Source organism: Mastomys coucha, unplaced genomic scaffold (genome assembly GCF_008632895.1).
Source record: "Mastomys coucha isolate ucsf_1 unplaced genomic scaffold, UCSF_Mcou_1 pScaffold10, whole genome shotgun sequence".
NCBI lineage: Eukaryota > Metazoa > Chordata > Mammalia > Rodentia > Muridae > Mastomys > Mastomys coucha.
Genome location: NW_022196892.1, coordinates 492,652 through 519,896, shown reverse-complemented (window position 1 = coordinate 519,896; position 27,245 = coordinate 492,652). Strand labels below are relative to the sequence as shown.

At 43.3% G+C, this 27,245-nt stretch overlaps 2 protein-coding genes across 7 annotated transcripts in view; one reads left to right on the top strand and one right to left on the bottom strand.

The window, feature by feature from the left end:
• Pdhb (pyruvate dehydrogenase E1 beta subunit) overlaps positions 1-4,024 on the top strand; it is a 6,195-nt gene extending 2,171 nt beyond the window's left edge. Inside the window, exons 6-10 of the mRNA XM_031344334.1 lie at positions 151-436; positions 793-903; positions 1,185-1,276; positions 3,127-3,268; positions 3,510-4,024. Coding sequence (XP_031200194.1) covers positions 151-436; positions 793-903; positions 1,185-1,276; positions 3,127-3,268; positions 3,510-3,655 — 777 coding nt within the window. The 3' untranslated portion in view covers positions 3,656-4,024. The remainder of the gene's footprint in view (positions 1-150; positions 437-792; positions 904-1,184; positions 1,277-3,126; positions 3,269-3,509) is intronic.
• Positions 4,025-5,041: 1,017 nt separating this feature from the next.
• Pxk (PX domain containing serine/threonine kinase like) overlaps positions 5,042-27,245 on the bottom strand; it is a 62,567-nt gene continuing 40,363 nt past the window's right edge. Inside the window, exons 10-19 of one of the 6 annotated variants that reach the window (XM_031344306.1) lie at positions 25,821-25,982; positions 25,351-25,468; positions 24,012-24,090; positions 22,130-22,178; positions 19,494-19,571; positions 18,929-19,015; positions 18,347-18,416; positions 14,867-14,929; positions 10,178-10,210; positions 5,042-6,267 (exon numbers count right to left, since the gene is read on the bottom strand). In XM_031344306.1, coding sequence (XP_031200166.1) covers positions 10,191-10,210; positions 14,867-14,929; positions 18,347-18,416; positions 18,929-19,015; positions 19,494-19,571; positions 22,130-22,178; positions 24,012-24,090; positions 25,351-25,468; positions 25,821-25,982 — 726 coding nt within the window. In that variant the 3' untranslated portion in view covers positions 5,042-6,267; positions 10,178-10,190. The remainder of the gene's footprint in view (positions 6,268-10,177; positions 10,211-14,866; positions 14,930-18,346; positions 18,417-18,928; positions 19,016-19,493; positions 19,572-22,129; positions 22,179-24,011; positions 24,091-25,350; positions 25,469-25,820; positions 25,983-27,245) is intronic. The other 5 variants (XM_031344317.1, XM_031344312.1, XM_031344324.1 and 2 more) reach the window with 5 other exon arrangements.

Sequence of the window (27,245 nt, the reverse complement as noted above, 5' to 3'; positions counted from 1 at the left end):
AAAAAAAAAAAAAAAAAAAAAAAAAGGAAAAAAGAAAAAACTACTCCCAAACCATGCTGTTTGTGTGTCAGAAGAGTGGAATGTTTGGTTATTCACCACTCTTCCTTGTTGTATTTAGTCTTTTTAACATTGATGTTTTCCATTTGACAGGCTGGGTTACGGCCCATCTGTGAATTCATGACCTTCAATTTCTCTATGCAAGCTATTGACCAGGTTATAAACTCCGCTGCCAAGACTTACTACATGTCTGCTGGCCTTCAGCCTGTGCCCATAGTATTCAGGGGGCCCAATGGCGCCTCTGCAGGTGTAGCTGCTCAGCACTCACAATGCTTTGCTGCATGGTATGGGCACTGCCCAGGTTTAAAAGTGGTCAGCCCCTGGAATTCCGAGGATGCAAAAGGACTTATTAAATCGGCCATTCGTGATAATAATCCAGGTAACCCTGCATTTCTTTTGAACATTAAAAAGCTGGCATGAACACTCTGCATATAAGGAACCATCAAGGGCATCTAGTGAGGCTTAGAAACAGCATATGTATAATATACTAATGATTTAGAGACAGTAAAGATAGTCAGAAATATAGTTTTTCTTATCACTCTGAGCAGCTGGTTACTTATTGCATACCTGCACATCTGGCTTAACCTCTATTGACCAGACTGTGTGTAAACCATCCTAAAGTTTGTAGATGAGACAGAAACCAGGCTTCTTATTCCTAAGATGAATGGTTTTGTGGTATATGCCTTCGTAGTCATTCTGCCTGTAGCTTGTTTGAGAGCTTATGATGTTTTGCAGTGGTGATGCTAGAAAATGAACTGATGTATGGAGTTGCATTTGAACTTCCTGCAGAAGCTCAGTCAAAAGATTTCCTGATTCCTATTGGAAAAGCCAAAATTGAGAGGCAAGGTAAGAACACCTTGGCATGCATTAATCATTTTTACTGTAGCCCTTGTGTTTGCATAGGTCAGAAGTTACTGCTTATGTAGTTTAACTTAAAAAGTAAAGAATGAATGAGCTCGTTAGGCTTTTCTGAGTCTATCTGGCAGGTTTGTATTTCGTGTCCATGAATACAGCCTCATTGTACAGCTCACTGAAATAAGCTTCAGGTTCATTAAGACAAATGACTCTGTAGCTGGCTGTACTACATCAGTTCCATTGACCTATAATCTGTGACCACTTTATTTCAGGGACCCACATCACTGTAGTTGCCCATTCAAGACCAGTGGGCCACTGCCTAGAAGCTGCAGCTGTATTGTCTAAGGAGGGAATTGAATGTGAGGTAAGCGGACTTTCATTCCCCCTACCCCTCACAAATCAGAAAGCCTCCTTTTAAGATCTAAGACTGGGGCCAGGCAATGGTGGCGCACGCCTTTAATACCAGCACTTGAGAGGCAGAGGCAGGTAGATTTCTGAGTTCGAGGCCAGCCTGGTCTCCAGAGTGAGTTCCAGGACAGCCAGGGCTACACAGAGAAACCCTGTCTCAAAAAAACAAAAAGAAAAAAGAAAAAAAAAAGATCTAAGACTAATGAGTTGGCTTAGCAAGTAAAGTTGCTGCCAACCCCTGACAATCTTGATTCCCAAGAACCATGTGGTAGTTAGAGAGAACCAACTCCTGAAAGTTGTCTTCTGCCTTCCCCATGTATGCCATTGCATGCTGCTGCTGCTTTTTTGTTTTTTAAAGATTTATTATTATGCATGCAGTGGTCTGCCAGCATGTATGTTTGTAGGCCAGAAGAGGCACCAGATCTCATTATGGGTGGTTATAAGCCATCATGTGGTTGCTGGGAGTTGAACTCAGGACCTCTGGAAGAGCAGCCAGTGCTCTTAACCTCTGAGTCATCTTTCCCAGCCCTTAAATTTTTTGTTATTTTTTTGTTTTTTCAAGATAGGATTTCTCTGTGTAGTCCTGGTTGTCTTAGAACTAGGCCTTGAACTGAGAGAGAGATCCAACCTGCCTCTGCCTCCTGAGTGCTGGGATTAAAGGCATGTGCCACCACACCCAGCTACACCACATGCTTCTATATGCTATTGTGCACACACTTACACACCCTATATCCAGAAGCTATGAATGGTGATTCATGCCTGTAATCCCAAGACTCAGAAGATAAGAGGTAGAATCATGGTATCCAGGCCACCTTGAGCTCTGTCATCAGTCTGTCTCTGCTTACAGCCAAAAGTGGTGGCTGTTTACCACATAGACTCTGGATCTTTTAAGTTCCTCTATTCTCTTAAGTTAAGATCCATTCTTGTTAGGCTGGGAAAATGGTTCATTCCGTAAAGCCTTGCTCTGCAAGCATGGGGACCTGAGTTTGGATTCCCAGTACACACATAAAAACAAAACTACAACAAAACAAGTCAGGTATGGCAGCATAGGCTTGCTACCCAGCACTGGAGACCATGCTAGAAGGATCCCTTGGGCTTGCTAGCTTGGCCAACCAGTCTAGCCGGTCAGTTAGGTCCAGATTCAATAAAACCATTTCTAAAAAAAATAAGACAGAGAAAAACTGAGGAGGAAACTGGAGGTTATCTCTTCTGATTGTTCACACACACACACACACAAGATCCATACTGGCAGCTGGACTTTTATCTAAGTAAATTGTATCTAATATCCTGTGTAGAACCTATCAAGTAGTCCTCCTTGGAAAGTGTCACTATGCTTCATAGGCTATAGAAATGTGGATAAGAGGAATTCTCCTCCATCATAGGGTATCATGGTATAGGTCCAGTGCATATTAAACACTCAACTATATACTTTGATAGGAGGGATATTGAAACCAAGGAAGAAAAGTGAATCCTATAGGTGAGCAAAGCTTCCTGTGATGGGGTTACAGGCTTCTGCTTTAATTGTAAGTTGCCTTTTTACTTTTGTTTGTTTAAGACAAGAACTCACTGTGTAGCCAACACTATCCTCATACAAGGTCATCCTGCCTTAGCCTCCTAAGTGGTGAGCTTATAGGTATGTGCTACTGTACTGGTCTTCCTTAGTCAATACATTTATGTACCTGTTGATAGGCAGATTCAAATTTTCTTAGACCCAAAAATTAACAAAAGCAAAAAGTGGTGTTGTGGGGTGAAGGCTCTATTTGTCTCTCAGATTCTACAAAGCCTATTTCCCTGTCTTGTCTTTAGGTAATAAATCTACGCACCATCAGGCCAATGGACATTGAAGCTATAGAAGCCAGTGTCATGAAGACAAATCATCTGGTGACTGTGGAGGGAGGCTGGCCACAATTTGGAGTAGGAGCTGAGATTTGTGCCAGAATTATGGAAGGTATTTCAAAGAACCTGGTTTTAGAACACAATCAAGCTGTAGTGAACACTCTACTTGAATACCAACTGGAAAGAGATCAAAAGCTAGGGGTGACCAAATGAATTTTCAACTTGTCAGTCTAGGGTTTTGTCTTTTGGGTAAATGTTTTAACAGTAGAGCCCTGTAACTAAGGATTTACTACCTTGTTTTCTCTTCCTGTGTTCCGAGTCTGCCTCTCAGGTGAGCTGTCTCTCTTCCCTAGGCCCTGCATTCAACTTCCTTGACGCCCCTGCTGTTCGTGTCACTGGTGCTGATGTCCCTATGCCTTATGCAAAGATCCTAGAAGACAACTCCATACCTCAGGTCAAAGACATCATATTTGCAGTAAAGAAGACTTTGAATGTCTAATTTGGACTTTGAATGTCAAGGCATTGGAATTTATTTAAAATACTTGTTGGGACTCCACCTGATGTGTACTGAGAGACTTACTAGTCATAAAGTTAATGCTGAAGTGGTAGCAGGTGTCTCTGTACTAGTAAGAAGTTTAAATGTGCTTATGAGTGGAATGTTTTCCACTCTATACCCTAAATGCTCTGCTTTGTCTGTTACTGTAGTTAGTCTTTGAATAAGATTAATGTAAAAATTTACCCTCTTTCACTAGAAGGGACAAGATAAGAATGCCCCCACAGAAGATAACTTATACATCTAAAAAGTATATTATCTACACTTACTGTCTGTTTTGATAAGGAATAAAGGGGATTCCTACCTATGAATGTATGTGAAAGTCTTAGAGTACTATTAAGAAATTAATGTCAAGCTGGGTAGTAGTGGCATATGCCTTTAGTGCCAGCACTCTCCCGAGCCTCAAGAGGCAGAAGCAGGTAGATCTCTGAGTTCAAGGCCAACCTGGAGTACATTATGAGTTCCAGGGAAGCCAGGGCTACTCAGAGAACCCTGCCTTGAAAAACTACATACGTACATATGTACTACATACATACATACATACATACATACATTAGTGTCAAATAACTGATATGCTATATATAACAACTGTAGATTCTTTAGTTTTTTAGAGGATTTCACTGTGTCTTTGGCTGGCCCAGAACTCAGGATCTCACAGATCTACCTGCCTCTGCCTCCAGAGAGCTGGCATTAAAGGTGTGTGACACCACACCTGGCCCAGATTGAAGCTTTTTATTTCCAGAGCCACGCACATGCCAAGTGTTCTACTACTGAACTTCATTCCCAGACTCTGACTATTGCTTTTATTCCTGTGTCTGAAACTGCCCAAGACTGCAGAACTGAAAGCAGAAGCACTCAGGCCCAGATTTCCATCAGAGACTGGATACTAGTCCACTCTGCATACAGCCTCACAACCTTTCTTGTTTCCTTAAGGAAAGGGTTCTCGTGTAGCCCAAATTGGCCTCAGACTAATTATGTAGTAGAGGATGATGACCCTCTACCTACAGAGAGTGCTACAGACTCAAACCACCATGCTTAGTTGATACTGCGCTGGTGACAGCAGATCCAGGGTTGGTTCCTGAGTGCTAGACCAGCTGAGTTATATCTTTATCCCAGTCTGTAGATTCCTCACACCTAGTAAAGGGTTCCTTTTAAAATGAAAGATTTATGTCAGGGTCTCAACATTGCCAGGACCCAGATATTCTGTCACATGTGAGCCATCTTTAGAACCTGATGAAAAGACTGGTTTAAATATGTTATAGAAGGAGTCAGGGTAAAGAAACTGGAGTATACTTTGTGACACTACACTTTATATCTAGCAAAGCTACAACATACTTTCTTGACATGATTTATTTTAATAAAAAATACAGCTGAACATATATCACAGATTACATGAAATTATACACAATAACATTCTTTCTGCATAGTAACCAACACTGATGTGTGTATTTGAATTTTAAAATGGATTTTTTTATAATCCTTTAAAGTGCAATTTATTTAAAGGGTTTAAGCAAATCATAGGATAAAAGATTTCTGATAACTGAATAATATCAAAAGATGTTGAAGTTGGATAAATCAAATCAGAAGTGATTACTATAGATGCCAGATTCACTTGGTGATGTTGGCCCTCCCTCTATTCCAAACTGGATTTAATTGCTGAGGACTAAGACAACCCTTTAACTGGCAAGAGCTTTATATGTGGTTAATGTCCTGTTCTGGTACATTGTAGCTGAGAACTACAAATCTAGCCTTGCTGTTCTCACTCAGCAGTGATTCCCACTGAACTCTGAAGAACTCCCCTATCTACCCTGTGTACAGGAGAGTGAAGAGGCCCTGCTTCTCTGCCTCAGCAGTATAACTGCCTTGGTTACAGTGTGAACATCTGAGGTGAACTGAGGGTAGCACTCATGGGAGCTACCTAAGGAATAACCTATGAGAACACTTCTAATAGAGTGGGAAGGACAAGGTGACAAAGGCCATTTGCTGCTATGACAGAATACTGTCTGTCATTGCTTTTGATTTTCTATCATTTTCCTTTCGCTGGTGAAAATGATACACATCCGATGCTGCCCCTAAAGGAAGCCCATTAGCATCACAAGGAGCAAAAATATTAAGGCAGCAGTGCTGGCCCCACTTTATTCTGTTTGGAGAGCACTTCCCTCTTGAAAAGCCTCCTAACTGGAGTATGTCTGCAAGACTGGCTGTACTGGCTCTGCAAGGATTCACCCAGGAAGGGACTTGAGGGAAGCTGTGGGAAAACTCACCTAGGAAGAGGGACTTGAGGGGTGGGGTGGGACGGAAGAAGAAGAGCCTGCCCTCCTGTGTTACCAAGAAGTATCAACCTATCTTAGGAGCACTGTGATCACAGGTTTTGGCTTTCCTCAAAGTTCCCTTTTGGAAATTCTGGATGGAGTTAAGCAGGGCCCCACGGTTCACACCATTCACAGCCTGGGGCAGGAACGGAGCAGGCATCTCTGTGCCTGAGGTTGGCGAGGGACCTGCTGGTGGAGGTGGAGGTGGAGGTGGTGGAGGAGGTGGAGGTAATGCTGAAGACAGTCCTGCAGAGGAAAGAGAAGAAGGTCAGTATTCCACCTTTCCACCTGCCCTGAATGCTGCTACTCAGGCCAGGGCAGAATGGACTCTGTGGGGACTAAATGTTCTCAGGGTGTCTTCAAACACTGATTAAAAAAAATAATAACTAGAAGCAACAAAGATGGCGCAGGGTGGAGGGGATTTAATGGTTGTTATTTCCTTTAAATGAGAGTCATGTGAGAATTGAATCAAGTATGTGAAACCACATGGTGACATCTCACCCTAGAGTAGCTAACTCCATTTCCAGGTGTATGGCTTAGGTTGAGGTTGGTTCTGCCTACTGAGCTCACAGGTGAAACATATCTGCATGCAGAGTTGGGCCAAAGGGACAAACAATCCCTGTTTCCTCACATATTTGAAGGAAATGATTGGCTCAACTAGGCTAGCAAGCCCCAGGGATCCTCATATCACTGTCTACCCAGCTTTGCAGTTTTACAAGCATGTGCTCCTTGATATTTCTTACTTATTTTTGGTATTAGGAATCCAGACTGAGATCCTCATGCTTGTATGGTGAGCATTTTATAGAGAAGCAATCTCTGAGCACCACACAACTGCATCTTCACTTGAAAAGTAGGTACTATTGTAAAGAGCCAGAGTGTACGTGAGAGGTTGAATATAAGGAGGTAAGCCTCTAAATGGAAAGCAGCAGAGACAGGACAACGCTGAGGACAAGAGCAGGAATAGCATCTGTTGACCTGTTACAGAACAGTAAGCCACTCAGCATTCTCAACAGGGAGCCAGTGTGTTAAGTCCCTCAAGTCTCTTCTGAATAATTCCCTATGGGGATTCATTAAAGAAATATAAAGTGCTAATACTTGTCAGGAGAATTTAGAGAAAGGGGCTCTTCCTGGCAATCCCATTTTCAGGGGGAAGTAGTCTTTACTATTCCTTCTCACCAGAGGCTAACTTAAGAACAGAATGAGTCACAGCAAGTGTGTGTCGATCTTCTGGAACATCAAAGATCCTGGACAAAGGGAAACTGGGAATCTAAAATATCCCTCAGCTTCCAGGAACATGTATACTAGCAAGATAGTAAATTTTTAAATGTTGTCAAGGATTATGAGCCTGCACTTTTATTTGCTGAGACCTCTAGCAATCCCCTTTATTTAGCAATTTGACTTTAATTGCTTTTTTTTTTTAACTTAGTAAACTGTCCACTCCAAAGTAGTGTCCAGAACCATCACTGCTGGGCTAGATTTTAATGTGTGGCAGTTATGAACACTGTTGTTCTTTTACACCCTATGTATCCGTTATTGACTCTGTCCTCTATCCCTCCCTGGCCATTCCAGGAGATAGTCTGCTGGGTGGTTCCTACACTGCTATGAGCTGCAGGAATAACAGGCAAGACACATTGTCCACTAATGTGGATGAAGAATGAATGGTTCAAGGTCACTAATAAAATACTCAAGTAAGTGCTCCTTTTCAGTAAGTGTGACAAGCAATGGCTAAACTTTTGATTCACAAAACCCACTTACCTTCCTTATATCTTTACCTCAACCTAAGGCAGCTGAAATTAAAGAATTACACAAATACATACTCTCATGCTCTGGAATCATGGAATTCTCAACTAATGATCATAAAGCAATACAAATAAAAATTAAGTACAGACAAATGAACAAAATGTAATTTATATTGGTTTTACTCAACAATGAATGACCCTCGGCTTTTATGCTAGGGTGGATTGTGGAAGACATTCCTAGCTCTGTCAGGGTTATTGAGGAAGTTAACCTAAGAAGCCCAGGTAGAATGAGGGCAAAGACATTCTTCTTAAGGCATTTGGGTAAAGCCAGTAGAATGCTGGGATGGAGGCCTCTCTTGAAGCTCTTGGAACTGAGTTTCTTGACTGACACCCTGCAGTACCAAGGCTGCCAGAGGAAGCTCTTGCCCATGTGGAGATGAATGGCTTCTAACATACCAGACACTATCCTAATGGCTAGAAAAGGGGGTAGTAGAATGTATTATGACATTCAGGGTCAGTGTGGACTGGGAGCTGTAGGGTTTCCCCTCCTGGCTGAAGAACCATTGCACGGTTAAGGCTCAAGAAGACAGGAGTGGACTGCAGCAGCACTAGGACCTATTGCATGCCTGAAACTGGCCATCCCGAGACTGGTCACTCTCCAGTCCAGTGTTCAGGAAGGCTAGAGGCAGGCTCGGGTCTTGAACTCATGGATGAGATTGGTAGTCTCAGCATACTACAACTTGGCATCACAAAGAACCAATCCTTGACTCTGGCCTCACAACTTTACATGCACTACCAAAGTTTGGGAGTTAGGGGTGGTTTCGGTAAATGGATCTTCATTTTTCTGGGTGAAGGCTGAAACTATCACTTAACTGACCCCTCAGGTATCAATATCAATATACCATCTGAAGTACTATGCATGTATAACAAACGGAAGAATGAGCATCCTGATGCCTGCTCACAGGGAGCTAGGCTAGCCTGTGCCTATATAATAAACAGAAGAGGGGACTGTGTGAGAAGTGGAGCTGTTCAATCCAGTGGGAGGAGAGTAAATAACTGATTCTTGCTCATAGGGAGCTGGACCAACCAGTCCCAAAGGGCCTGATTCCCATGAAGCCCATTTTTCCTTATTAGGCCTGTCAGAATTACAGCAGGCCTTGGTGTATACACTAAGACATGGAAGGGTAGAACCAGATACTAGAAGCTGAGGGGAGGCCCCAAGGAATAGAATGGCAGAACTAGAAGAGGCAGGAACACACTGGGAGCTGTCTCTGAGCATAAGCTCCATCTATTCATTGTCTTTGGCCATTTTAAGAGTCTGTTAGCTTCTTTTAAAGGTTAGTGAGTATAGGATAGAACCATTAGCAGCAATGTCAGGAAAGGAAACGGGGAAGGGACAGAACAAGCTGACAACATGCCCTGTGAAAGACCTGAAACAAGTGCCTGATGCATGCACTCTCTGTACCTATACTCATCTCAGATCACAGACAAGAGAAAAGAGCAAACAAACTCCATGCTGGACTATTGGTATATGAGGTCACAACTAGGATGAGGCATGCTCCTAGAAATACACCTACAGTGACATCCAGGTCAGTCCTGAGTTCCCAAGTTCATGTTCTTAGACAAAAATCCCAATACTAGCTGATCTAACTTTCCCAGAAGCCCCTCCACCAGATCCATTAAGAATATGGCCAAGGGCCAGAAAGAGGATGCACTCTGGTACATGAAGAAAAATTATGCAGTTTAGATCTTTGGAGGGTTGCTGTGCCAGACACATATGTAACACCTTTGTGCAAAGGACATCGAGTCACCTAGTCTTGAGCCAAATGTAGTAGTTTTCTCCAGGTTTCTGTAGGATGGGTAGGTCAGCTGACTACTAGACCATACCAGACCCAGAAGAAACAGCAGTCACACAGGGACAGAACAGTCCTCAGTTTTTTGGGCCACCTTTGCCTTGGCCTTAGGCAGATGAGGAAACTTAACATCTTACTCAATAATTCCCAAGCATGAGTCAGAATTTTTTTTTTTAATCATCAATTAGAAAAGCTAGGGAGTTATGCCAACACTCAACTGCCTAATACCACGTGTTCTTTACCCCAGTGACTGGGAACCAATGAGAGTAACAGTTTCCAAAATTGCACTCCGATGCCATTGACGCAATTAGGGCTCATACTTCCAAACTAAAACTGGAGTGAAAGATGAAGGTTTTAGAAGGTCATGAAGGAAATGAAATGAATACATATGAAGTGACTTGGGGGCTTTTTAAAGATGTTGTGTTTCACTGAAATGCCCCCAAGAAGGGAGTGGTCTCTGTTCTTCCAGTTCTGTTCACCAGTGACACAAATGCATTGGGTCCAATCTCACACACAGAAACACAGCATCTTTAAAGCTGGATATGTCAGCATAGTTTACTTTACCGAAAATTCACGTTCAAAGTGGTGCATGCTCTACTGAAGACAGCAGAGAGTAAGAGGAGAGAGAGGAGAGAGAGATTATTAATTATTATTATTATTATTCAAAGTCTAATGCTATTTAATCAAATATTAACAGTAAAATGTTAGTCTGAAATGCATGTTAAGTATTTTCATTGTAAAACTGGGGTACACTTGACCACAAAATACCTTGGTCCACAAACATGAACAGCAAATGAACAAGTCATTTTCTCCATACTTTTCTAAGCCAGTTAGATGCTACTTTTATTTACAAGCATGATATGCAAAGAGGTTTTCTGAGTCAGTAGAACAGATGCCAGTGATCTGTTCCATATTTTATCACCAAGGATGCCTTATCAAGAGGCTAAGAAAAGTTCAGTACTTTACCAAAAAAGCCTTGCCACGAGTATGAACTAAAAGGGCAAAGGTTTCTTTGTGTGTGTGTGTGTGTGTGTGTGTGTGTGTGTGTGTGTGTGTGTGTGTGTGTGTGTGGTACAAGTGCCACAGCACAGGGTGGAGGTCATCGAACAACTTGCAGAAGCCAGGTCTCTCCCACCATGTAGGCTCCAGGGATAGAACTCTGGTTGTCAGGCTCGGCAGTAAGCCTTTTACCAACATTGAGCCACCTCATTGGCCCATGGATTCTTTCAAAAACCAGCTTCTTAGAAAACTCTCTAGAGAAGAAGACATCTGCAAACCTCCCACTCCAGACATCTAGAGGTGGAGAGTCTGGAGAAGATTAAAAATAATGATGGTTTGGAGAGATTTTACTTGAAAGAGAAAAAGGAAACTTGCAACAGGGTCTGAGCTATGCTTTTGCGTTTGTCTAGAAAGTTTCTCTGAAAACTGCTCGTTGTTATATATTTGACTGCCATGCTAAAAGCTTCATTCCTTTATCTATGCCTTCACCATTTTGAACTTATTTTCTCTGTTAACTAGAATTTTGTTTATCAGAAAACATTAATTGAAGTAAAATAAGCGTCCTAGACCGGAGCTGAATTGTTCAAGGTCACAGTTGGCAGCTGGCCCTGCTTGTAGAGTCACCATCCAGCAGAGCAGCATTTAACTGAAACAAAGGCCATGGAGACTCGGAAAAGCAAGCACTCAGTGAGTGGGGTAAACAGACAGAGGCAGAAGCAAGCTCAAATCCTGGCTGTTGCAGCTGCATTACCTGTGACTTTGGTCAAGTTCTCAATGCTACTAGAGGCTTAGTTTTTCTCTAAAATGGAGCTCTCAGTGGACAGTAAGAAATCTGAGGATTAGATGAGACATGAGGGGCTGGAGAGATGGCTCAGTGGTTAAGAGGTCCTAAGTTCAATTTCCAGTAACCACATGGTGGCTCACAACCAGCCGATGCCCTCTTTCAGTGAGTACACTGTAGCTGTCATAAAATAAATAAAATAAATCTTAAAAAAAAAAAAAGATGGCTATGTCTATAAAAAAAATGAGACAATGAATACACATCACTTAGATGTGATTATCAAAACCGAGTTTCAGGTTTATTTAGTTTCTTTAACTCTTTTGCAAACCTACTTTTTCTAAAGCCATTGCATAGAGTTTGAGGCCAACCTGGGCTACATGAGATCCCATCTTAATCCCCATCCCACAAGGCTTGGAGAGTTGGTTCAGAGATTATGAATGCTTGCTCCTCTTCTAGAGTACCTGAATTCCATCTCTGGCACTTTTATGAGAAGGCTACTACTTGCCTGTAACAACTCCATGGGTTCAACTTCTACTGACCTCACCAGAATTCTCACAATACACAAATGTGCTCACGCACGCAGGTGTGCACACACACATGCACATAAAAGAGGGAATAAAGGCAATAGCTCCGTTGCCTGTTCCTCCACATGTGGTGACAATGAATATTTGTATGTGTGCAAACTGGGACATTTAAAAACACTCAGCTCTATGAATACAGAGAATGAATGCTCCTTGTAACACATGGCACAAGGTGTATTAAGATAAAGGAATTTTAAAGCTGGCTGCCTTTATGAGTAATGGAACAGTAGAAAAGTATTGCAAAAATTTTCACACTCAAAAAAAAAAAAAAAATGAAAACAAGAACAAAAAACAGGGCCTTACTAAAGAGTATGAGAGAATGCTACTCCACCAATGCATTTGCCACCAGACTTGGGGAAACAGTATTACTGTTGGGGAAACAATTTAGCGTTGATCTCCAACAGTCCCAAAGGAGGCAGCCTCAGAGAGGGTCTCAGTTGCTAGACAAGGCTCACACTAGTAATAACTCTTCAGTTACATATGTCTGCCACTTCTGCCAAATCCTAAGGGCAGCTAAACAACACCCTATCTGGTTATAGTGATCACTTAAAACTGAGGCTCACCTCACCTGGCCAGCCCTGAGCTGCTGCTGTCCGTCCTGCAGGGCCTGACCTAGCTGCCCTACAAGGCTGAAAGTCAGCCCCTCACCTTGCCCAGGAGGAGCCCTGAAAGCAGAGCGAGCCTCTATGTCCCACAACACTGCTACCCACAGTTAGGTGTGCTAGTGACGCCACTTCCTAAGGGATGGGATTAAAGCCATATGCGACCACTGCCTGCCAATAAACATGGTTATTTCATGGGAGCAACTAGAAGAAAAATATTAGCAGGCCTTAGAGAAATTTTTGTCTGCTTGAACTATGCCTGACAATTTAGAACTTCTGAGACATGGGACATTAGCTGGAGCCTGTCTGCCTCTGTCTGTAACCCAGGCTACACAGTTACTGGTGAACTCCAGACCACCTGTAGGTGTATCTTAAATACATGTTAGGTGAGCAGACCTCCTGTGTTTAACCTGGCTTAGCAGCTACAATGCTAGGTCACCAGGCAAATGCTCTGAGATTCATTACAAGTAAACAACCAGTAGAGGTAAGAGTATGATTTGGGGGTGAATAATTCTGACAGTAATTTTGTCAACAAAGTCATTAAAGGAACAAAGGAGTTGTTACTTTGGCTCAGAAGCCTCTCCTGACAGCCACTGCACTTGAGCTTCAAAATGTGTTCCCCTCACTTCACAGTACTGCACTCCAATGTCCTTAGATGGAACTTTTCCCATACTGACCGGGCGCTACAAAAAATTCCAGTTTTCTTCTCTCATTCTCAAAGTTGCCTCAGTTTCTATAAGGTTGCTATTATATGATATCTCTCCCATTTAGAGAAAGGAACCTAGAAGCTCCCCCTAGAAGGGTCCGTAGACTATGAATGAAGTAAGGCGTCTAAACATGAGAATGGGAAGAGGCTGCTCAGAACTACCACTCACACAGTGAAGTGCTCTGCACACTAAGCAGACATCTCCCTGGTAACCAAGGATTAGCCTCAGAAACATTTCTACTTCCTCAGCACATACAAATGATAGGAAAGCACACCATGTTATGTGGAAAATGGCACAAACTAGGAAAACAGTCAATTTCCAGAGATGTCTGGTTAGTCCAAACAGTCAATCTCCACATGACAGTTCTGTGTATTTGGAAGTTCCTTGTAAAATCTGCTGAGAAAGTCAGAACAAAAGAATCATCTCCATGACCTGGCATTTTGCTATGTAAAACTGGCCCCTTCCCTAGAACATTCTACAGTAAGTCGTCTTAGCAAACAAGGAGAGAGTCAATCAAGCCTAGCCTTCTTGCATTCACTTTTTTCCCCCAGGAGGCTTAGAGTCATTTAAAGGCAGCCACTTTTTTTTTTTTTTTCTTGGAGGTTCCTGGGCAATACCATAAACTTTAAGGTGTATGGTACTGTCAGCTCAAACCAACCCTGCCAAAGCTTTCCTTTTCAAACAGCTGAAGAGCTCTCCCAAGGGCATCAACGAGCTGAGTGGAAGAGCCTCCTTCTTAGACACTGAGGAGGAGAAGCAAAAATGCTGCCCCCGTTTTTTTTTTTTTTTTTTTTAACTAGTTTGTAAATGGTCGAGAAAAGATCTTAGTTCAAAAAGGAAAGACATAAGACAGTATTCCAGAACTGGTGTTTTTGTAGGTACTCGCAAAGACAACTTTGTCAGTTTTTGTTTTTGTTTTTCAAAAAAATCCAGCCGGGCAGTGGTGGCGCACACCTTTAATCCCAGCACTTGGGAGGCAGAGGCAGGTGGATTTCTGAGTTCGAGGCCAGCCTGGTCTACAGAGTGAGTTCCAGGACAGCCAGGGCTACACAGAGAAACCCTGTCTTGAAAAACCAAAAAAAAAAAAAAAATCCTCATACTATCTGATTTAGTTCACAAGGTGAAACAAAAGTTAATGATAACTATCCAGATAATTATGTGCTTTAGAGGATGGGACAGAGAACAAATAGTTATCAGGAAATTTGTTGGTAGGGATATTTTACTCTGAGCTAGATATCTCATCGGCTCTGATGTGACAAACCCACAGCAGGAAGTCTGGAGGAGTAAACTGTGGTAGGACAAAGGTCAGGATAACAGTTTATTTGTTCTGCCCTAAGACCTTGCAAGAGGCTTTTGGGGAAAACAGAAAGCATATGCTAAAGAGGACTAGGGGTCCTAAAAGCAGCCCTTCCCCCAAGTGCTGAGCTTGGGAACCCAGCCTCTAGATGACACAGGTTTTGATTTGCATATGTCCCTCTGGAAAAGACAGGTGGGGTCTAACCCCTAAAATGCTTGAACCAAGGTAAGTCCACCTTCTCCTTTGATGGAGAGAGAGGAGGCATGTCACCTCACACATTACTAACCTGCTGTGGAAGGTGGAGTTGGAGATGATGGGGATGTGAGAGGTGAGCTGGCCCCAGATCCTGCTAAGAAAAACAGAGAAATCCTCATGGGGAGCCAAGGCAGACATTTGAAACTTGGCATGAGCAGAAAGTCAGCATTGTTGAAGAATCTGTAATTAGTCCAGCATGTGGAACTTGTGGAACCATGTGATGAAAGACAGAAATTAGGAATTAGACTAGTGGTTGACAGGTTTCACTCCAGTGCAGGGTGTACTTCATCAGGCCACTGGGGCTTATTGATCAATGAGGAGAGGGTAGCATATACACTGGTTGCAGTACTTCTCCTGAACCAATCCCATCCTTGGGTAAAGACCAATGACCCAAGCCTGTGGAAGTCTCACCCAAGATCACCTTGAAGCATTTGCACACACACTTTCTCCTTCCCTTCCCCCGCTCTATCCATTTATTCCCTGTAGCCTTCTCAATGATTATTGTGGCTCAGCCTTTCAAGTATTGGGGCCACTGGCATACAGTACCACATCTGACTTTTTTTGAGACAGAGTCTTTCTATGTAGCTCTAGCTGTCCTGGAACTCACTATATAGACCTCAAACTCATAGAGGTTCACCTGCCTCTGGCTCCTAAGTGCTGTGATCAAAGGTGTGTGCCATTACACCCACTTAGGTTTTACTCATTCAACCATTTGAGTCTCATTAAGTAGCCCAGACTAGCCTCAACCTCTTGATCTTCCCTGGAATTACAGACAGGGCATGGGCACACCCAGCTCAGTTCTCCTGTGTACCACTCAGTATCTCCTTAGGATAAGCTACCTTATCTGAACTGGCCAAAGTGAGAAGAAGCATGACTTGTTGAAGATCAAATTTACCAGAAGGTACGCTCAGTTAAAGAGGCTCAGGCCCAAGTCTGTGGATTTTCTAGACCTTTTCTTTTCTTTCTTTCCTTTCCTTTCTTTCCATCTTTCTTTCTTTCCATCTTTCTTTCTTTCTTCCTTTCTTTCTTTCTTTCTTTTAAAGATTTATTTATTTATTATTATATGTAAGTACACTGTAGCTGTCTTTAGAGAAACCAGAAGAGGGCATCTGATCTCATTACAGATGGTTGTGAGCCACCATGTGGTTGCTGGGATTTGAACTCAGGACCTCCAGAAGAGCAGTCAGTGCTCTTAACCACTAAGCCATCTCTCGAGCCCCCTCTAGAACTTTTCTTAATGAAACTCAGTAAACACCCTCATTTAGGGTAAAAAAAAAAAAAAAAAAAAAAAAAAAAAAAAGCAAAACCCCAAATCCCCACAGCTTGAAAAATCCCTAGAAAATATGCCCCCAGCCCAACAAGGAATTAGCCCTGCAGCAGAAGCCTCTTGTGTGGAACCAGAAAGGCACAGCCCTACAGAGAGGACAGCCTGGGCCCCTGAACTGCACCAAGGGAGGGCTGTTGTCATGCAGCACTGAGCAGCCACCACCAGCTCTGAGGGTAGGGCTCTTTCATCACTCCACTAATGACTCAGAGGGTATGTCCGTGCCTGTGGACACACTGGGGATGGGTCCTAACTAAACCACAGCTGTCACAGTACTTCCTCATCTCCCTACAACAGGAGGGCTGATCACTAACAGATCTTAAAGACAGAAAACTGAACTTGTGATTCTAGACCTGTTGGTAATTGGTCTGTGTGTTTCTATCAATAACCAGTACTTAGCTTTCCTAAACTCCTGAGGTATCTTGGGTAGGATTTTGGTCTTTTTTAGGTTTCATGTGTCTTAGATTGGCTTAAACTTGCTATATAGCTAAAGATAACCCTAACATCCTGATCCTCCTGTTTGCATAAGTGCTCTCTGCAAGCACATGTCACCATAGCCACTTCACTGTATTAGAGGAATGAAAGCAGGGCCTTGTGCATGCCGGGTGAGCATTCTATCAACTAAGCTACATCCCTATCCCATTCCTGGATTTCTTTAGTGACCCCTCCTGCTGCATGTGGAAGAGAGCAGGCACAATCGTGGGAAGGGAAAGAGCATTGTAGGCCTTCTCTGCTTCACAAAGAACTAGCTACTTAAACAGTCACTAGTGTATAGATGTGCTGGTTGGAGACTGCATCTCCCTGTACCAATGACACTGACTAGCCCTTGTTCATCCTATAAACTATGAAGCAAATGGATTTCCAAATATGAAGTTATATGCCAGTCACAGCAGCTTCCATTCCCCAAGCATATGTTGGTCCTCACTGGGACCTCCTATCCTCCCCATCACTGTGCCTAACTCAAACCTAGATTCTGTGATAGTGTCATCATTCTTGTCTTATTCCAGAGTTTTATGACTCACATTCCAATCTCCAGTACTACCTATACCTCCTGTATTCTCTAGCTTCACAGAGTCTAGCCTTCAAGCTACAGCTCAGTTTGCCTGTGTATTGCTCAGTATCTCCTCTAGTGTAGGCAAACATCTGAATTGACCAAGGAAAATGAGGTGTGACCTATGATTGATTCATGCAATCATCCATCCATCCATCCATCCATCCATCCACCCACCCAGTCTCACTACAGTGTCCAGGCTTGTCTTCAGTTCCTGTGCTTAAAGAATCTACCTCAGCCTTGAGTTGCTGGGACTGCATGCATACACTGCTGTGTCCAGCCCTTCCACATTTAAAGACTTCTGCTTTGTCACCTGTCCTTCCTCGCTCCGGTCTTGAATGCTCCGGTGTTGAAGAGATGAATGGGCTTCTGCCACTCCTCACACGGACAGTGGGGCTTTCAATGCTCACCTTTGGCCCTCTAGCTTCTCCATCACCCTCTTCTTTGCAAATATTTGGCTCCTCCCTTTCTGATGGGTCTTTTATTTCTTTAAAGTATAATCCGCTTAACTTCAATCTCCCCTTCCCATCCCCCTGTCATGCTGAAATTACATGGGTTATTGAAACCTCCCTTCTCTACAATGAACTGTATTTCACAGATTTATAAACAGATCACTCAGTCTGACCCTCAATCTGGTCCAAAGTTGAATATACATCAGGCTCAAAGTCAGCATGGCCAGCAGAGAGAGGGGCAGCTGAGAATGACTGTAAAGACTATTAGAATCCTGACTGTGACTAAGAGAATGACTCAAAAGAGGTACTCTGACACACACCCACACACCCACAACACACAACCTTCTGCCCCACCCCACCACAGAGTCTATTCTTCAGTCCACTGAGGGAACACATCCTTCAACCACATGGATTCTAGAGCAGTGGGCAAGATTTAGGCTAATTTCCATGTACACAGAAGGGCCTGATTTTCTTCTATGTCAAATGCTCCTGACTTTGACAGATGGAGTCTAGCCATTGGTGGAGAGGTGGGAATAATATGAGTGTTGTCACAATTCTTCACAGGGACCGAGCTTTTCTAATCTCTGCTCTCATTACTGTACTGCTCAATCAAATCTCCATACCACCTACAGAGTCCTGGACTGCACCCCTGGATGGGCCCCAAGACAACAGCTAACCAGTTACCTGAGTTGTTGGAGTTGCTGTGCTTCACTGGCTGCTCTTCACTGTTCTCAACAGCAGATCGTTTTGACTTCTTTAAAAATAAAAGAAGGGTGGATGGTAAGCAAAGAAAAAGCATACTGAGCTGAGAGTTTAAAAAAATTCCAGACATACAGTTTACCCAACTATGAAGAATGGTATATTTAGCTTTACAACCTAATGCAGAGAAGCCACAAGCCAAAGGAGAAAACAAAACCAATGCTGACTTAACTACACACTGACCATTTCCTCCAATTGCTTCCTGCCATAATGGGCCTAGCAAGCCAGCAAACTATATGCTACTGATGTGTGTGCATGTGCATGTGTATGTGCAACACTCCACTAAAAACATAATCTTCTACTAAACAGGAGCAGGGCAGACTGGAGGACAGGCTGCAGGATCCAACTGGTGGGAGTTAGTGTGTGTGTTAAGTTCCAAACCAGTCGTCTGGAAATGCTTTCAGCTTTCAAGACAAAATTGTGTCATTAATTGTCCACCATTAGCCTTAGAATGTTCTTCACATGCAGTCAAGGATTTAAAAGAGAACACAGGGACAACAGGCTTACCTTTCGAGCTAAGATCTTTCTCCTTTTTCTTTCTTCCTCAGACCCATGGTGTGACTGAGCTCTCGTTAGTCTTCGATGCTGGTGAATCTTTAAGAGACCACAATCCCCAACAAGTGTAAACAAAGTCTACCTAAAGCAGGTTCCTAGTGCGACTTCTATGTGTCTGACCACGTTAAGCTATTAGGATAAACAAGGTCTTTCTTGGCCAGCTTGTGGCTCAGGTCTGGCTCTCTGGGAGAAGGGCATGCTGAGTGACGATGCTCCTTCTCACTTTCACAATTCCTTCCTGCCATAGATCTTTACAGAAGAATGTGACCCATGAGTGCTGCCAACCTCCCCACCAGCAAGCCCTGATCATGAAGGATGATCATGCCAGTGCGTGTGCTTGTTCTACACAGACCGAGCAGACTGAGGGTGGGACTGTGAGATACTGTTCTGTGTCACAGTGCTTAGCCCAAAATCTGGTTAAGAGCAAGTATGCACGGAATGTGTATGGGGTGAACGTCCAAAGCCAATCACTGTGAATGGGTCACCAAATGATCACAAGGACAACTTGCTGGCTGACCTGCTTCTGTTCCTCCATAAGTCTCTTCTCTATACATTCCTTGGCAATTCTCAATGCCTCTTTTAATTTTGTGGGAATCTGAAAGGAGAAGGAGAAGCAGTACATGAGCTACTAAGTGAAGTTGTTGGAGTTTCCTGAGTTCTCAACACATGCCGTAACAACCGTCATCACATGGGAGGTCCTCTAGAGCAAAGCCAGTTAAAGCCACACTCCATGTACACCAGCTACACTCACCTTGCCAGCACTTTTAGGCAACAGATGCATAAACTTAAAGCATAAACACACTATGTTTCAAGTAATTCAAGGGTTCCAGAATTGCCAAAGCAGTCTCAAAGAACAAACACAGCATCAAAACCTATTATTACATGATCTCACAAAACATCATTTCAAAACCAATTATTTATTACACAGCTAACAGACCAGAATGAGAGATCCCAGAAACATGCCGCCTTGTACACGGACAAATGGCCTTCCACACACACAACTAAGTAAGAACAATAGCTTCAAAAGAGTGTTAGTAAAAGTCAAATACCTACATAAAAAGTAGTCAGATTAAATCATTATCTTAAGTCATATTTGAAAATTAATTCAGCATGGGTGCAAGACCTAAAGTAACACCTAAAGCTCAGGAAGGCACCTCGTGGGCCTGGACTTGTGTTTCCCTCCTACAGATTGTCTGTCTGCTGATTCTGGAGGACAGCTGTACAGATGGGCCCTGTACACACCTGTGACCCTCTCCCTGCAGCTTCCTGGGCTACTGTGTTTGCCACCACCAGTTCTGTCTCTCTGCTAGGGTCAGGTATTACCGTAAGGCTCTGTCTGTCACTTTAATGTAGCCCAGCTTGGCCTTGAACTAATGATCCTCTTGCCTCAGGGGTTACAGGCACATACCATCCTACCCAGCTGGAAGTGACAACACCAAGAACATAGGTAATGAAAGAAAATAACAAATAACTTGGACTAGTTAAAATTAAAACTTCGTTCAACAAAGGACACTGCTCACAATGAAATTTTAAAAACTTCAATACTTATAAGGACTTGATATCACAGATATAGAGGAGCTTGGGCAAATGAACAACAAAAATATGTAACCCAACTTAAAAATGGGAAAAGGTCTCTAATAGAAATTTCTTCAAAGAAAATAAACAAATGATAACAAAACAAAAAACAAAAAAACCCAAAAAACCCTGCCTTATCAAATGGTGCTTTCATCGGTTAAAAAGAAGTTCAACACTGAATAAATACAAATCAAAACCACACATTAGATATCATGTCTCTTCATAGCCATTATGATGGCCACTATCAGAAAAAACAAAATGAGTTTGGCATGGTAGCTCAAGCCTTTAATCCCAGCACTCAAGAAGTCAAGGTAGGAGAATTTGAGTTCCATGCTAGCCTGGGCTATAAAGCAAGTTTTGGGCCAACTTAAGTTATAGTGAAACCCTGTTGCAAATAGACAGACAAGAATAATAATAAAGAATTACAAATATTTGGGCTTCAGAGAAGATTCAGTGGATAAAAACACCTACTACTGTTCTTACAGAATCTGGGTTTGGTTCCCAGCAGCCTCATGGCAGCTCAGAATGTGTACCTGGTCATGATCTGTACCTACAGTTCCAGGGGATCTAATGCTCTCTTCTGGCCTCTGCAGGCACCAGGCATTTGTGTAGCACATAGACATAGATGCAGGTAAAACACAAGTCTTGGCAGGAATGGAGAGAAATTGGAACGCTTGTGTACTGAGTAGGAATGCAAGATGATACAGTCATGTGGAAAGCAGAATGGAGATCCCTAAAACAAAACAACTGAAAAGCAGCTGAGGAGGTGGGAGGGTTACTGCATCCAAGAAGCAGGGCTGTGCTTCCAGGCTTCAGTGTATAGGCCAACCACTGTGGAGGGCAACGTGGCCCAAATAGCAAATGGCTACTAGCAGCCACAGAGCAGTGCAAGGCCTAACTTTGGCCTTTAAGTTCCAAAGCCCAAGATCATCGTTCCATACTGCTGCTTCTCCTAACACTTCCTTCCAGATTTTTCTATAGATACAAATATTTGGGTTTATATTCTGTCTTCCAGATCCCACTATTTTATTGATATTGGCCTAAATAATAAATTACTTTCCATATTATTACAATGCATTTATACACTTTACTTTTAGATAAAAATGTTTTAAATATATGCACCATAGCTAGACATAGTGATGCATGCCTATAACCCCAGCATTAGGAAGGCAGACACGAGAGGATTGCTGCAAGTTCAAGGCTATCCAAATCTGTTTTTTAAAAAAGCCAGGAAGTGCTGGTGCACACCTTAATCCCAGCTCTTGGAGGCAGAGGCAAGTGGATCTCTGAGTTTGAAGTCAGCCTGGTCTACAGAACAACTTTTTGGGCAGGCAAAGACTACACAGAGAAATTCTGTCTTGAAAGGAAAACATACACACACACACACACACACACACACACACACTAAAACAATAAAACAACCCCATGCATTATAAATGGTCAAAACCAGTAACTAGCTATAGGATGTTTGGATACTTCCTAATTTTTCATTTATGAATCTTTTTGTTTTTAAAAAAATTATTTTTCAAAATCAACTTACTTATGTCATAAACCCAAAAATTATATAATTTGCTTTACCTTAAACTGTGGCTTTTCAGAAGTTGTTAGTAAAACATCACTGAATAATCTATAAGAAAAGAAACAAATGCATAAGGCCCTGAGTTTACCCTCAGTATTGGGTACTCTCAGAGCAGGTCAGAGCAGCTTACAAGCTCTCAGCCCGAGCCCGCCAGAGCCACCATTCCAAGTCTGTCAGCAAAGGCAAAGTTGCTTGCAAGTCACTCGGTGCCCTCAGAGTTGTTTTTAGGGAGGGACCATAGTGTCAGTTATACTTGACACTATGGGCCATATACTATTTTTTTTAAAAGTTGGTAAATACAAGTTTGCAAAATGTTGCAGATATATTAGATGTTTCTAAACAGAACTATTTGTTTTCTTGCCACGGAAAAGGCGTTTTTTTTCCTAGAACTTAGTACATCTTGAATTGTCCTGCTTGGAATCTAAGACATACTTCATTCTAAAACAGCAGTTTCTGGCGTGCATCAATTCTTTCTTCCAAGGTATGTTACTAGAAACACCAGCAGGAGGAACTCTGGACTGCTTGGACAGTGCCCAAGTGGCTTAGTGCTCTTAATGTGAGATTCTGCTGAGACAGACAGAAGTTCACCCCACAGAGAAATGACGAACACCTTTTTCAGCATCCTTCTTGAATCCTGGCCCTCCCCTGCCATTCATCCTCTGACTTCCAGATTTTCACTAAACACAAGACACACCTCTTCAAAGCAGAAGCCCACGGGGTAGAATGTTTTGGGGAAGACAGAATACCTGTCTTGATACCAAGCCTGGGAACAAGCACAGTGCCCAGGGGAGACGATGCAAGTGCACACTGACGCACACAGCCTCACCCACTGCTCCCTGACCGAGTGCTCTCTGACCCTAGGAGTTTGTGGCAAATATTGTAGGTTTCAAAGTAGGTCTATTTTCTCATATGTACATTATTAGTGGCTGTTGGTTTGGAAACAGATGCTTCAGTGTCATATCCATGTACAAGGGCTTGTTTCTTCTGATCATCAGCTTCCCCAGGGGGAAAAAAGTGCCTGGCCTACAGCAGGTAGTCTCTAACCAGGCAGGAGGAAGGAATGAGAGCCCTGTAGTTAGTTCTAGTCTCTGGCTGCACTTTGTCCCCAACCTTGCTTGCTGCTGTTACTTCCTGAATGCCTTTGCTATACAACAAGCTGGTGCAGACAAAGCAGGGCTAGGGAAACCTCTCAACACGCTCAGAAAGCTTGTCGATGTCCTTCTGGGAGGAAGAATGAAGCTGAGATCCATTCACAGGCTTGTCTGACTTCAGTTCCATCACCTGAACCTTTGTGTGCAGGAACAACACCTAAGGAGAGGCCCTAAGGAGGCCTTATACACTCAGCTCTTAACAACTGTGCTGACAGAAGAGGTCTTTTGAGTACAAAACCCTTGGCACAAGGTTTGGTACACACTAGCTATTTAATAGCTAGTGCTCAGAGAGAAATAAACAAAAAAAAGCACAGGAGCCCAAGAACAAACCACTTTCTTGTAGGGGGCAGGCCCGCCAAGGCCTGATGGGCACACGCTACACATAGCTGGGGGTTAGCTGGTAGCTGGAACAGGACCAGCAGAGAGAGGTGCTAGGGAGGGCCCTCCTACTGTATTTCCTAAATCAGGAGTTCAACAAACACACACAAGTATTAATGGTGATGGGACACGTGGAAAGGACACTGGATTTCCAGGACAGCAACTGGACTAAGCAGAGCGGTCACAAGGAAAGGGTCATGGTATCATGCTGTAAGTGACTGACAGCAAGCTGGTCACTTCAACTCTGCAGGGACCAAGTTGAGTCTTTACCATGGCACTGGGCTCTGAGCACCAGTGGTCCAAGGTTCAGCACAATTATCAAGATTACAACCAAGGCATATGATTGACTTACGGCATCTGTAAGAGCCGGGAGACGGTAGGCATGCCATTTTTACAGGCTTCACAAGACAGCGTAGACTCCAACACGGCCACTTGAAATGAACAGATACACATTTTAGTCCCACAGAACTCTTGCAGATCTACTTGGTGAGGAAAAGTTTGACATCTCTTTGCAACAACTGTCTGCAGGCTGATCAGGACAGTGTCAAAACTCTTCACATACAGACAGATGGCATACGTGGGGGGATGGGAAACACTGCCATTATCAATGACTCAAAAGAAATGCCTCAGAAACCACAGGCCGACAGACAGCTACGTCTACTCCAAGGAGAAATGGAGGAAGGCATCAAGATAGTGTCCGTACAACTGTTCTCTTTAGAGAGAAGTAAACAGTACACAAAAGCAAAATTCAGAACCTGATTTTAACACTTGCTTGCTTTTAATGGAAACCAAGACACAGAGTGCCAATTGCTGACACCTTGTCATCCAACACCTTGATGCTATAAACAAGCAACCAGACTCTCATATCCACAGGTTACTATTTAGTTTCAGCTGTTCAAACTTCGCAGCAAACAGTCTCAGGGTGTTTTTTCACTTTCTCTCTTGCTTTGGTTTTTTTGAAACAGAGTTTCTCTGTGTAACAGCCCTGGCTGTCCTGGAACTCACTCTGTAGACAAGGCTGACCTCAAACTCACAGAGATCTGCATGCCTCTGACTCTTAGGAGCTGGGAATAAAGGCATGCAGCACTACACCAGGCCCATGTCTGTTCTCTTGAATCGCCTCATTTGGCATAGTGAAGGCTGACAGAGTGATTGCATACTCCAAACAGTGTCCCAAAAGCTACCTTGGGCTCTCTTTCTTCCAGCTTTAGAGCTCTGGGCTAGCCATTCGCGGGTAGGATGGTCTGAGATGAGTTTGCACCGGTCCTTATGCCTCACCTGTCCTTCCATACTCCTTAGTCTCCTTGGGTAAGGCTATAACAGCTCCTTGAACCACCTGCCTGAGAATCTGGAGGCCTGGCTGGGCAGGCTCTCAAGTTTCTTTCGGCTCCCACTCCTGCTTGGATGGGACTCTGACACTTGCCTGGCTCCTCAAGTTTGGCTTCTGATTAAAACCCAAGCTGGCCACAGTTCTCTACGTTCTCCTGCTCTCAGAAATATAGTGCAGTTTACAGAGGTTTCTCCAGAAGCTTCAGACAGATGAACAAACAGACAAGCCATCCAAATGTTCACTGCTCCAGCTGGGGAGGATGACAACTTGCTCTCCATCTTTCTCGGAGTTTGGCAAGAGCTTAAGTAGCTTTGCAGACTACCAGGTCCCAGCAAACCCCACTCCCAAGCCCTGTACTGACCCACAGCCATGGATGATGCAGGAGGAAAGGAGTCCACAGGCACAGAGTCTGGAGGTCGTCCATAAGTCATTTCATAGAGTAAGTGGCCAAAACAGTGGACATCTACACTTTCCAATGTCTGGGGAAGAAAGAGCAGTGCCATGTTCAATCTTCAGTCATTGGCCCTCACTACCCCTGCCCAGGCTTCCACAGAGAAACAAGGCTCAGGGCAGCCTCATTCCCAATGTGACTCCAAAGTCTTTTTCAAAGGCTCACAAGCCATCCTTCTGATTTAGCGATATGTCATTTTCAATCAATGATTCTATTCACTTTCTTGTCCCACTCACCATGTTATCTTTGCCTCTTAGAGATCCAGCATTGCTCCATGGGAGAAATGAGAGCAAGGTACACTCCAACTGTATTTTCCAATGCTTAATACACAGGGTGACCTGAACTAAAAACACAGACCTGTCATGACTGTCACAACTTACATTGATTTTCCTGAATTGTGTGAAGTAGGATCGGTAGAAGGAAGGAAGGCCCAGTAACGAGTTTTCGAGGTCTAGCAGCCGGCAAGTGTTGCCATCCAGCATCACATTGGCTGCATGGAGATGGCCATAGGGGAACCCCTTGTCATGAAGAAACTTTAGTACCTATTAAAAAAGATGTGCAAGTTAATTGTTCCCAACTGAGTCACATACAACATAGGTTAAATTCATGTTTTAAGTATTTCTGGAGAAAACAAGATGGCTTGGGTTAAAATGTGCTGACAACAGAACCTGACAGCAATCCTTGGGGCAGACATGAAGAAAAGAGAGAACCAATTCCCAAAAGTTGTCCTCTGACCTGCACACATGCATCTGCCATAGCATGCACACACCCACACACATACAAACACTTACCCACATGTAAATAAACAAATAAATGTAAAAAGAAAAAGGCATTTTAAGCTGGGCATATAGCTTGGCAGGAGTTTTCTCAACATGTAGAAGGCTAAGAGTTAACTCCCCAGCAAAAACTAATATATTTTAAGATGAAATCCAGCAGGCCACTCAAGAGATCCCCACCCCCCAAAAATGCCAACTCTGATGAGTTCTTTGGGAAAAAGAGTAATGATACAGACTGTCTCACACCTGTGAGACTGTCGGGGACGCTGTCAAGTTTCCTCTTTCCCAAGTAAATAGAATCAGGTTGGAGGGAACAGCTCTGATGCCCAAAGGCTCTGCTTTGGAAATTTTCTGGTTCCAGCAGCCAGCTCTTTTCTGAAGCTGCCCTGTTCCACCTGCGTGGATTCATAAAGCTATGGCATCAGTGTCTGTGCCAATCACTTAGGAATAGGAGAACTTCTCCTGTTCAACATCCACTTTGAACATATTTGGTGTTTAGTAATAAAAATACAAAGTAAGGTTCTGGCCTCTCTGCAAAAGCAAACTTCTCAACTTCCATTAAGATAAACAGTGATTCAACAAAAGATGCATGATATGTCCCCACAAGGACCTGGGGACTAGAGCCAAGGCAGTGAGGGGTGCCTCCACAATCCAGCAAACATAAAAGGAAATATGCTAACTTCTCTTTCCAGCTACTAGCTTTAAAAATCTCATCCCGTAGCCAGGCGGTGGTGGCTCACACCTTTAATCCCAACACTTGGGAGGCAGAGGCAGGCGGATTTCTGAGTTCGAGGCCAGCCTGGTCTACAGAGTGAGTTCCAGGACAGCCAGGGCTATACAGAGAAACCCTGTCTTGAAAATAAAAAAAAAAAAAAAAAAAAAAAATCTCATCCTGTAAGAAATCTTGCCAGGGGTGGTTGTGCACATCTTTAGTCCCAGCACCTGAGAGGCAGAGGCAGGTGGAGTTCAAAGCCAGCCTGGTCTACAGAGTAAGTTCCAGGACAACAGAAAGACATCTGCTGTTGACTT